The sequence below is a fragment of the Zootoca vivipara genome, chromosome 6 (assembly GCF_965207765.1).
Source record: "Zootoca vivipara chromosome 6, rZooViv2.hap1.1, whole genome shotgun sequence".
Classification (NCBI taxonomy): domain Eukaryota; kingdom Metazoa; phylum Chordata; class Lepidosauria; order Squamata; family Lacertidae; genus Zootoca; species Zootoca vivipara.
The window spans coordinates 67810008-67822146 of NC_142589.1; the positions used below are offsets into that span (position 1 = coordinate 67810008).

Here is a 12139-nt window from a genome sequence, read left to right on the forward strand (position 1 = left end):
TGCTGTGGCTCATCCTTGTGACTGCCCCACACTGTTCCAACCCATGACCTATTCTGCCCCCTCCTCCCCCCACCCCGTCTCATCCCTGTGACTCCCCCCACCCTGTCCTGACCCATGACCTATTCTGTTCCCGCCCCCGCTCATCCCTGTGATTCCCCCCCACTCTGTCCCAACCCACGACCTACTCTGTCACCTCCCCCCACCCCCTGGCTCATCCCTGTGATTGGCCCCACCCTGTCCCCCTTGCAAACCCCTGCAGCCTGGCCGGTTCCCCCGCATTGTTTTTTTCTGTTAAAGGCCCATATTCAGTTGGTTGGAATGTTCTGTTGTGATGTTACTGATAGTATGCAGCCAATGGCAGCAGGTGAGGTGTATGTTCCTTTGATGTCCACTGGAGGGCGCTATGTTTTGGTGGTTTTTTTGGAGAAAATTCCGTTTTTACCTGCCAAAGGTTTGGCACGTGTGGAATCTAAGGTTATGTTGGCACTCGCGTATTGGTACTGGACGCTGTGTCCAAATTTGAACACAATCGGTCAAGCGGTTTCCGAGAAAAGTAGAAAGTCCCAAACATGGACCCTTTACATTTATATATATAGAGATATATTTAAGTGGTTCAGGTGTGAACCCAGGAAATGAAAAAGCTAGTAAGCTTAATAAAATTCTATCAAGTATATAGAAGTTACAAACCTTTCTGAAGAAGAATCAGCATGGCTTCTGCAAAGGAAAGTTCTGTCTCACATCTTTTAACTTTAGTCTGTCAACAGGAATGTGGATGGGATGATCCTGGAGGATCTTGGGCTTTTGGGCAATACCTCACTAAAGGCTGCTGCATAAACTGTTAGTCACAGCATAGAAGGACCTCTAATGGATCGGTAACTGACTAAACAACATAAAGAAGAGAGCAGGAATAAATGGACAGTTTCACAACGAAAGGAAGAAAGAGAAAATATATTGTAGTAGTTTATAAATGAGATGGCAAAACACTAAATTATTCAAGATTATCAAACCCTAAATGGATTAGGAAGTTTAAAAAAACAAACTCAAAATTCGCAAATGAGGTTCAATATAATGGGGGCAAAACCTCCTAACTTTCGATATACTCTGATGGGGTTTTAGTTAGTGCTGATTAACAAAGATGATCTCGGGGTTGTGGAAGACAGCTCACTAAGAATGTAGGCATATAACTGCAAACAAATAATTCATTGATAATGATTATTAGGTGAGAGAAGGAAAAGGAAACTGCCAGTGGTAAAAAGCCCTTGGCATAATGACATTAGTTACTGCCACTAAAATAATACTGGATAATAATGGACCCATTGTGTGGCTCAGAATATGTAGCTTTCTGAGGTCTTGCAAATATTGTTGGCTGTGTCTAGGTGTCCTATCTCAAAAACGATACTGCACATCTGAAAGTGGTACTGGCAAGGACAACTAAAATGATCTCTAAATGAAAGGCTACAGTGGTTGTGGGTGAAAAAAGGAACAAATGATTGTTTTTGATGATTGTAAAATTATGTAGGGTATGGAGAAAGTGGTTAAAAAGTTTTTTCTCATTTTCAGTACTGTAACTCATCACCCGATGAAGGTGGCAGAAGATTCAGGACAGATGGAAAGTAATTCTAGTACTGTGTTTAATTTCTTAATGGAATCTACTGCCACAAAACGTGGTGACCACTAGCCTATTACATGACTTTAAAAGATTTGATAAATCCATGGAATGGTTATATGCAACCCAGGCTCCAAGGCAGTGTCCTATATACAGTGGAAGGGTTGTTGCCTTCCAGAGGCATCTGATTTGCAACTGGCCCGAAGGCCTCCCACTTTTCCCATGAGGAAAGGGGTCCAATACCCCAAACATTTTGGACACATCACTGATTTGAATAAAAAACTGCATTGTAAAGATGTGTGTTAGATTGACAGTTTTAATCTGTTTTCTGGCAATACCCAGGGCCTACACACTAGTTTCTAAATGGGAGACTAAATAAGTTGAGCCTTCCACTGGCTACCTTTGGCAATGTGCTGGTAGAATAGGAGTAACACAAAAGTGTCCCAAATTTAAGTGTATTAAAGACAGCAGCAGATGTGCTGTGCACCTTCCAGTTCTACTTCCTGAAAGCCATCTGAAAGCTCACAAATAGTGAAATGGTTCACTATTGCTGCAAGCCAGGTTAATGTGTAACCACAGTACAACAGAGACGGGGAAGCTGTTGGGCCCACCAAATGATGCTGGACACAACTCCCATTCACCATGGTTGCTGAGACTGCTAACAGCTGCTGTCCTACTGCATCTGGAGGGCTACAGGTTCCCCGACATTAGCCAAGCTCCTTCAACATGTCTGCTGCTTCATGCGGTTCCATTGCATGAACTAAGCTTGGACATCTCTCCCATAGCTTTGCTGTTATGCTACCCCCATTACGGACTGGGGGAGGTTGTCATGACTGCAGAAATTTTTAAAATTATTATTATCAACCAGATTCATTCTGCATTCCTAGAGTGTGGGGTATAAATATGAAGGAATAAAGCTGCATGCTGAATGAGTAGTATGAACCCCATGCTACATGAAATAGTTCAGCATTCTGCTCCCACCCGCCCAAGCAGGACATGAAAACAATAGCTTTGTTGGCATAATTTGTCCAAAGGAAACAGGTGTATGCATTTCAGGGGTAATAGGTATTTGAAGTGACAGGTCTTATTACCCTATTTACATTTTAGGGAGGCTGCTACATACAGCCTAAAAGCTGGGCCAGGGTATGTGCATAAACTACTTGTTAGGACAATTTGGGCGCAGGGTGGGGGTGATACAATTTTGGACTCACCACTGAATAATGTGAGTGTAACTAAACAATCACATCGTTCCCCGCCCCACCCCCAATCTGTTTTGTTTACAAATATTACTCTGATAAATACTGGTGACATACAATGAAGGCTTTCCATGTTGCCTGCCAGAATTAAATTTGTGGGTAATGCCTTTGTACAGTATTATCAAGCCCCACCTAAGGACAGATATAGAAGTTCTAAAAATACTCTTTTAAGGCCCCAATCCTTAAAAACCCTAATTCCCCATTATAACCAATGGGACATGGTAATCAAAACTGCATTTACTCTGTTACTTTAAATTAAACTTGAGCTTGATCATCTTTGCAGTCACACAAGCTAGAGACCTCCTTTTGGAAAAGGGAAAAACTGGGATTCTAAAAATGATTGATGTTAAACTGAATACTAGAATTTTTTTTGTCTTCTCTTTTGCACATGCACAATTACAGCCCGCATACAACCCTGGCTGTAAGATTGAACAGGAGCTTTTAGTCTCAAATCAAGCATTTTTAAATACAGAACGAACTGCGCCCAGAGTGGAGTTTACCATGGAAGAGAGAGAAAAAGAAAAGAATAAAAGCAGGTGGTAGTTTGGTAATTTATGCCAGAGAATATACTCTAGCCCAGGTGTGGGGAACCTCTGGCCCATCAGGCCTTCTCATTCAGCCCACAAGATGTTTTGCTCACCTGCCGCCATACATAACATCAGGTGTGAGGCTAAGTACAGTGGAACCTCGGTTTATGAACACCTCGGTTTACGAATTTTCAGTTTACGAACGCCGCAGACTGGAACTGATTAATTCACTTTCCATTACTTTCAATGGGAAAGTTCACTTCAGTTTATGAACACTTCGGTTTATGAACAGACTTCCGGAATCAATTACACCCATGCTTCGGGTTAAGTACGCTTCAGGTTGAGTACTCCGCGGACCCGTCTGGAACGGATTAATCCACTTTCCATTACTTTCAATGGGAAAGTTCGCTTCAGTTTATGAACAGACTTCAGGAACCAATTGTGTTCATAAACCGAGGTACCACTGTAGAGACATTGGTAGCAGAAAACATACCGAAACACACACACTTGTGCATTAGCTGATGCACAGGGAGTTCAATACTGCTTAGGTGTGCCAGCTTATTCCCACTGGAAACTGCACAAAGCAGGCCAACTTTGGCAGGTGGGCATGACAATCATCAGATGTCAATAAGACACCAGGTGGTTGACAGGTCGGTAGTCCTGTCCCTGTAAGAGTTAGCCTGTGGGAAAGAAAAGATTGGCCTACTGCCCCAAAAAGGTTCCTCACCACTACTGTAGACAGCAAGGATGGGGAACCTGTGACCCTCCAGATCAGGCATTCCCAAACTGCGGCCCTCCAGATGTTTTGGCCTACAACTCCCATGATCCCTAGCTAAGAGGATCAGTGATCAGGGATGATGGGAATTGTAGTCCAAAACATCTGGAGGGCCGAAGTTTGGGGGTGCCTGCTCCAGATGTTGCAATTTTATGCTGCCTTTCACCCTTGACCATTGGTGGGGCTAGGAGTCCAAACATCACACGGAGGGCCATGGGTTCCCTATGCCTACCTTTGAGGAAACCAATGTGACAAGTCAGTAGAGAACGGAGCAACAATGTGCAAAATGTGCAGAGTTTCAGGTGATACAGCTATCTGCCTTCATTTTAACTGTTAATTCACTCTTAAAAGGCATGAATGGCAGTGTGTAGTGCGGGCGGGGTAGGGGTAGGGGCAAAGAGGCAGCTGGTCTGGCAGGGAGGCAAGAATACAGAACCCTCTGATGATCTCTTTTAAGCATTTATCATTTAAGTGGGAGCAGATAATTAATGGAATGCATTCCCAAGTTGAACAACTGTCTGCAAGAGCTTGTTTGTTCAAGTGTAACAGACTCATTTATTCTATTCAGAATAAAGGCTAGGACCAGCACCCAAAACCTGCAGAACTTCAACTTTTGTGGTACTTACAAGCTATTGGATGGCCCTGGTTGAGGTTATTTTGTGTAAAAGCAGCAAGTTCTTCTTTCCACAAGCACCACCAAATGTCCAATTAGATTTTCCATCTGCAGTGAAGTTTGCTCATGCGTGCAGCCATCTTTCTTCATTAGCTCTTCTACAGCCCACGCTGCCTAGCCTAGCTGGGCCCAAGCCTCTCAACCGGCCTCCTTTCTTTCAGTTGGTAGCATTGGGCGCAAAACTGTGTACATTTTGTTCTAAATAACAAAAAAGCCTGCACTGCATAATCTGCATAAATTATGCAAATATGCTGTGTTCCAAACAACTGCTTCTTGGGGCAGAAGGAAGAGAGCATGCAGTGCAGCAGAGAATTTGAACACCAGGCCATCGGAAGGCCTATCCAAGTCATCTTCTGGTTTCAGAACTTGAAATTGCTCCCACGCCTTTCAAACCCATCTTTACAACCATGATACATAACAAAAGACTGAGATTTTTAGGATGCTGAATCCCAATATATAATGCCATGATATTGGCATTAGATAATGCCAGTATCTAATGCCAGACATGGGCCTGAGTGTACTAGGACTGCTGAGGACATAGCATATATCCCTGGAACAAATTCCTGGTCTAAAAAACTGACACAGGCAACATCCAACCACTCTGCACTTCCATTGAAGCATCACATTTTGCCAGTAGCAACTGAGTCTGGAACCATGTGCACTGCTCTCAGAGAACAATGGACAAAACTAACATCTTGTTCCAAAGACCAAAGCAGCAAGCTTACGCTTGCCCTTGTGCTGACTGTATGGTAATTACAATGAAATGCTCTGTGACTGAAATGCTCTTTTTTCTGAGAGGGCCCCTTCATGTGTAAGGCCCAGCCGAATCTCATCCAGCTGAAAGGGACAGCAGCCTGCCAAAACTGGAAAAGGACAGTGCTAACACAAGCACCTCCAAGTCTGGTCAGGTACAAGCCCTGATCTGCCTGGCTGTGTAGCACAGCAGAACTAAGTGCCTAGTGAGCAACAAGCAGCAACTGGAATAGGGAAACAGGCTCCTTGGGTCACCTTTGGCCTTATTGCTTCAGTTTCTTGCCAATCTAACAGCACACTTGCTATTTATACTACAGCAGCATTTTGGGGTGTGGGTGTGTTAAGGGCCAACTCCCTGTGATTAGGAAAAATAATATTGGTTGCATCTCTCCTTTCTCTGCTAAGCTTCCACATTTCCTACTCGTGAAAAAAAGAAAAGAATCTTAAGGAAATAGCCTGAGCTCAGACGATTGAATCCTGTGCAGGTGCATGAGCTCAAGTAAGGCAGAGGTACAAGTTCACAACCCAGCTCAGCATCCCTCTCCCGCCTTTTCTACCTTCCTAATTGTGCCCTGCACTAGAATACTTCAATGCCAGAGCACAGATCTAGGCACTCCCCCCCCCCCACCTTCCACCATGTACACACAACAAGAGGCAGGTCCAAGATGGCTGCACACGAGTCAGCATAAACATTCGCTGGTTGGGGCAACCCTTTATTTCCAAGCAGGGGAAAAAAATTTTTAGCAGCAATTCCCATGGGACCACATAGGCCACCAAGCCCATCAGTCCACGCAGTGCACAGAAGTCTGACTGTCCATCCAAGCACAGAATGTTGAAATCTCTTGCACCAAGGAAGGGAATGGCTGGCAGGCCACATGCCGCTGAATGATTCAAGAGGGGCTGTGGCCAGGAAAGACCACACAAGTCAGAGAAAGCACTGACCGAAAGGGGGAAGGCGGCATCCAGGCTGCAAGGGCGGTAGGATGCTGGCTCCACATGCTTCCCCCTGTCCTATTCCCCCCTCCCCCCTCCCCTCCCCCCCAACAATGCTTACCAGTTGCAGCAAGGTCCTAGGTAGCAACAGGACCTGATCTCTAGACTGGCCACAGCCAGGCAACCTGACCCATCCCACCGCAAGTCCTGGCCCACTCAGACTCTCACCTATGGAGAAGTGCTCTCTGGGCACTGGTTCCCTGCCCTACAGTCAGTCCTGGCCCGTCCAGGCTCTGGTGCAACAAGGGAGTGCTCTCGCTGGGCACTGGCTCCTAGCCTGCCGGGCCAGTCCATCATCAGGAGCTGGCAGCCGTGCCCTGGGGCACGCAGACACCCATCAGTGCAGTCTCGTCAGTGTCTCGGTGCCCACGCCCGCGGAGAGGATAGTTGAGGCCAAGTCCCTCAGGGCGCGAGCCGCCAGCAGTCCTAGTCCGGAAGGCCGAGGTGCCCAAGTGCAAGGAGGAAGAGCCCAGCCCGGGGGGGTTGCAGTCCAGATGGCGAGGGCCCAGAGAAACCTCCATGGCCTCAGGAAGCGGGGGAGAGAGTGGGAGTGGAGGGCGCTGGTACGGAGGGTGCCCGCTCGGGGGGAAACATGGCATGGCCTGGCTGGGCGTGGGCTTGTGAGGTAAGATGTGAGGAATACTCTCGTTGTCGCCGCTGGCCCAGAGACGCATCTGCTGCTGAGGGGGTGCCTGCAACCACAACAACAAATAAGAGGGAAACAGTCAGTTAAAGAGGGAAATGGAGGGGTTGAGCGTGTTAAGGACTGGGGCGACAGAAAGGGCATGGGGAGCCAAAACAGGCCAGAGCTTGACAGGCAACGTACTTGAGGACTCTGCATCTCGCAGTCTGCATGCACGGTGCCCATGCTGCCATAGTAACGATTGCTGTAACGGTAACCGCGGTTGTCGTTGGAAGAACCACTGGAGCCGCCTGATAGGAGAGAAAAAACGTACACAGCGTCAAAGGAGCAGAACAAGGTAACATTTGGGCACAGAACAGGAGATGCTAGGAATAGCTAGACCAACACCCTCCATCACACAATGGAGATGACTGAGGATAGAGCTGGCAGTGGAAAGGAGGTGGAGGGAGAGATGGACGTACCAGAACTAGACACAGAACTGGTGGTGCTGGTGGAGTGGCTGTGCTCCGTGCCCAGGCTGGGTGAGGTGCTGGCGCTTGTGTTGGTGCCCTCATCGGCTGTTTTCTTAAAGAAGTTGTGCTGCAGGGCGTAGAAGGGGGTGATGCGGCTACGGGGTTCATAGTCCAGCATGCGCAGCACCAAATCCTTGAACTTCAGGTAGTCCGAAGGCGAATGGCCCTGCTCCCCTGCACGGCGCCCGCCTGGGCCTCCACTCTCCACCCCCAGCACTTCGTGCAGCCGCCGTGTCCCTGGAACCTTGTAGTCCTGAAAGACACCAAGGAATGGTATAGTTAGGCAGACTTTACTTACAGCTAGATAGAGAACAGTCTGTACCAGCCAGGTGGGGTGTTGTGCTACTGTACTCAGTAAAGTCGGAAACATTATCAGTCATGCTAAGTTTGTATTTGGAAAGTAGAAAAGAATTCATTTTATCACAAGGCTATTTTATATTCCTACCTAAGGAACTCCATCAGAAACAATGTCCTTGTTGATTGTGAAGTCGATGTGTTTGAGAAAAATCACTGTCAATATTTACTAAAGATTGGAGAAAAGAGTTGACTAAACTCTCTGCAAAAAGCAAGGATCACAGGGCTTCTTGTTCCTGCCCAGGCGTGACACGTGTTTCTGTCACATGCACCATTCATGTTAAAGGATAGTTATCTTAACACACTTGCAGGATACTTGCCCCATCTATTTCAAATCACCCATGAAAACGACTGTGGGGGAGCCTGCTTCTGCCCTCACAGAGAACTCACCTGCTTGTTCCAAGGCCTATTAAAAACTCATGTCTTCCCACCTGCATTCTCAAAATCATTCCCCCTCTTCCCTTGAGATTTCTAGTCTCTTAGCCTGGAAGTCTGAGGGCAGAGCCTGTGCCTTCAGGTTGATTTAGTCAATACAAATTATTTTCTACCTCCTTGCCATAGAAGTAACAGAAAATGATGGATACAAAACCACAGTCCCAGAACAAAATACAGTTCAAAGGTCATTGGAAACATTTTGTGGCACAACTAAAAAGCTTACCACAACAGGTTCCACCCCCACCCCCCGCTAAAACACAAAATGTGAATAGCAAAACTGACAATTGAAAACCTTGTGCTGTGCAGATAATCTTAAAAATATCTGTTGTCTCAGGCTCATTTTAAAGAGAGTGCAGAGGGGGAAAGGGCTGAAAAGAGAGGACAGCTGTGCTAAGCATTACCTTCCTGCCATCTTTGCCCCGCCGGAGGACCCAGCCCCCCTCAGGCAGCTTTTCAAAGTACTTCCGAGCTTTGGGAGCCTGCTCCAACATGTGAGGGGGTGGCAGCCCCAACACCTCCACAATCCGGCTCATCTGATCTGCCTGCAAGGGAAAGGCACAGAATCAAGAACACAAGGTGACAGTTCCCAGCCCCGCATGGCTCTTCCTGGCTTTCCAAACCCACTCCTTGTTTCTCAAGGATCTATTCATACAGCTCCACACACTTCAACTCCTCCTGCCAGCCAAGCCAAGCCAAGTTGCTGCTGCATTCTCTGTCTCGATTAGGTGGTTCTGCCCAGCAAGTTCAACAGCTGCCCTTGCTAAAAGCTAGCTGCTACAAAAAGCCCTTTGGAGCATAATACCCAGGGGCCAATCTCCTCTCCCCTCCCCTGGCTCGTCCTCTTTCCACCTACCTCATTGGCGCCACTGAAGAGGGGCTCTCCTGTGTGCATCTCGACCAGGATGCAACCTAAGGACCACATGTCAATTGCCAGGTCATAAGGCATGCCCAGTAGCACTTCAGGTGAGCGGTAAAATCGGCTCTGGATATACTGGTAGATCTACAGGGAGGAAAAGTAAAGATAGGATCAGCTGCTGCACTCTGGGGCCTGGAAGGTCACAACAGGTAGGTCTGTCTTCTTTCAGTCCCTTTGCTTCAAATGTTGGCCAAGACAAATAAGGTGGTTCAGTGCCTTCTAAGGCCCTCATCTAGCCAATACCAAGCTGAAGAAGTTCTAAGAAATTGAGGGAACCTGTTCAAGCTGACAATTACAAACTTCAGATGTCAACCACTAGGAGGGTCTCAGGCCAGGCACTGGGAGAGGAGCTGCAATTGGAGAGGTCACAGCAAGGAGTCACTTACCCGCTGGCCCAGCTGGCAGGAGCTGCCAAAGTCCACAATCTTGATGGCACTGCGCTTGGGGTTGCAGAGCAGGATGTTCTCAGGCTTAAGGTCACAGTGGATGATGCTGAGCTCAGGTGTTGCCAGGAAGAGTAATGCAGTGCACAGCTGCTGGGCAAACTTGCGTGTGAGGTTCAAAGAGACGCCACGGAAGTTGGTGTTACGGAGCAAGTCATAGAGGTTGTAGGACAGCAACTCAAACACCAGGCACAAATGGCTCCGGAACATGAAATGCCGCTTCAAGTGCACTGCAGGTGGGGTGGAGAGAGAAAGTGTGGTGGCGGCATTGCTAGAATACTGCAACTCCCCACTGATGCCTTGACAAACACCCCGCTGCCAACACTTGTGAACCTCACTGACATATAATTATGGCCTCCAGGCATCCCACATGAACATTTCCCACAGTCTTGGACCACAGATCACTGTGTGCCACATCTGCAAGCAAAACGATGAACAAATCTCTCCCAATGACCTGAACCCCCACCGACTTCAACTCATGCTCCAATCAGTCTCTCTCAAACACTATCCAGACCTTCCTTTAATCAGTCACTTACTGTTATGCAGAGCCTTCCACAAGTTGTCACCAATCTGAATGAAGCACTGAAGACTTCATTTAATGTGCATCTCACCAGTAGTGCTCTCCCATACCCACTCACACTTCTCAACTAATTCCAAAAACATATCTCTGCAAACTCTCACCAATGTAGTATTTCATCTCTGTGTCATGCTGGTTCATCAGTTCCAGCAATCGCAATTCAATCTGAGCCTGGCTCAAAAATGCCTTCTTGTTCTTGATTATCTTTATGGCCACCCACTCCTGAGCCTGTTGGTCATAGGCCTTCACCACCTAGCAGGGAGAAAAACACACATTAGTATAATCTTATCATTCAGTGGTGGCAAGAAGTAATGACTTTGGGGAGAACCACCAAATCAAAAGTACCGCTGGGCAGAGGGAACATTCAAGCATCCTCACACATAGTGCTCATCTTATTTATTTATTTATTGCCCTTCCTCAGAAAGAGGCCAGGGCGATGTACACGTGCTAAACTTTGCATTGGATGGCAATGAAACGTCAACCCCCGTTACTTAAAAGCAGGTCAGAACCCAACAAGCTGCCTTATACGAAACCACACTAATGAGCCATCTGGTTTATGCTTTCTATATCAAGGACAACCAAAGTGATGATGTTCAGATGTTGCTGGACTCATTGTAGTCCCAGCCAGTGCTGCCAATGGTCATGGATGATGGGAGCTGTCATTCAATAACATCTGGAAGATACCACGTTGGTTAGCTCTTGTCTGTACTGACTAGCAGAGGCTCCCCAAGGTTTCAGTTAGGTATCTTTTCCAGCCCTGCCTGGATATGCTAGAGACTGAACCTGAGGCCTTCTGCAAACTAAGCTTCTGCTCTACCAATGAGCTACAACCTTTCCCCTTTGGCAAGATTACAGGCTGTGTGTTACTGTGACTGTGGGGCATGCTCCATTTGATCTTGCCAAAGGCACATTTGCTGGGGAAGGAGAACCTACAGCAGCGTTCTGACCAATGATCACCAGAGCACAGGCTGCAACTTGCTGTGTAGTTAGAGAGGTGGATACAGAAGAAGTCTCTCTCCCGGCTGCTCTCTGACCTGTCCGAAGGATCCCTTGCCAATGAGCGAGTCTATTTCATAGCGTTCCAGCCAGCGCTCCCCGTTGCGAACAATGTAATCATAGTTGTCGTCATCGTAGCCCTCGTTGTGCACTTTCCGTTCCTTTTTGGTGCTTGTGTCCTCGGGTGCCACCTGCAGGGCTCGGCGTTTCTTCTTAGCATAATAGACCTGGCAGCGAAACGCAGGGTCAGTGCACAGAATACAAGGGACCTTTCTTTTAAGATGAGGAATTACACCTCCCCATAGCAGCCCAAGGAAGCAAACTAAACTCTCTGGCAGGGCAGAAGAGCTAAGGAATGGTGCCATCAGCATGCAGCACAGAGGGAAGAATAAGTGCAAAGATGTTTAAATCATCACTATTGCCAATGCTTTAAGGAACTGGTCAAAGCTGTCACCACAGAGAAGGCCTTCTTACCTCATTGATATGTTTGTAAGTTTTGATAAGGTCGACAGACAGCTTGCGTAGTGGGGCTGTGGCAGAGTCCCGAAAAGTGAGCGGGATTCTTCTCTGCAGGATGGCCAGGTCTGGCATGATCTGTGGGAGAAAAGGAGGGGGGGGGAGATAAGTCCCAAAAGTTCATGGGCTTGAAATAGTTCCATGATGGGGCTAAGAGCATGTGT

General features: G+C 47.3%; 1 protein-coding gene across 2 annotated transcripts in view; it reads right to left on the bottom strand.

Moving 5' to 3' along the window:
* Window positions 1-6278: 6278 nt before the first annotated feature.
* The window catches only part of DYRK1B (dual specificity tyrosine phosphorylation regulated kinase 1B), a 40221-nt gene continuing 34360 nt past the window's right edge, over window positions 6279-12139 (bottom strand). For both annotated transcript variants that reach the window (XM_035119929.3, XM_035119928.3), the window contains exons 3-11: window positions 11934-12053; window positions 11498-11686; window positions 10568-10715; window positions 9830-10116; window positions 9381-9527; window positions 8929-9069; window positions 7688-7991; window positions 7410-7516; window positions 6279-7275 (exon numbers count right to left, since the gene is read on the bottom strand). In XM_035119929.3, the coding sequence (XP_034975820.1) occupies window positions 6880-7275; window positions 7410-7516; window positions 7688-7991; window positions 8929-9069; window positions 9381-9527; window positions 9830-10116; window positions 10568-10715; window positions 11498-11686; window positions 11934-12053 (1839 nt within the window). In that variant the 3' untranslated portion in view covers window positions 6279-6879. The remainder of the gene's footprint in view (window positions 7276-7409; window positions 7517-7687; window positions 7992-8928; window positions 9070-9380; window positions 9528-9829; window positions 10117-10567; window positions 10716-11497; window positions 11687-11933; window positions 12054-12139) is intronic.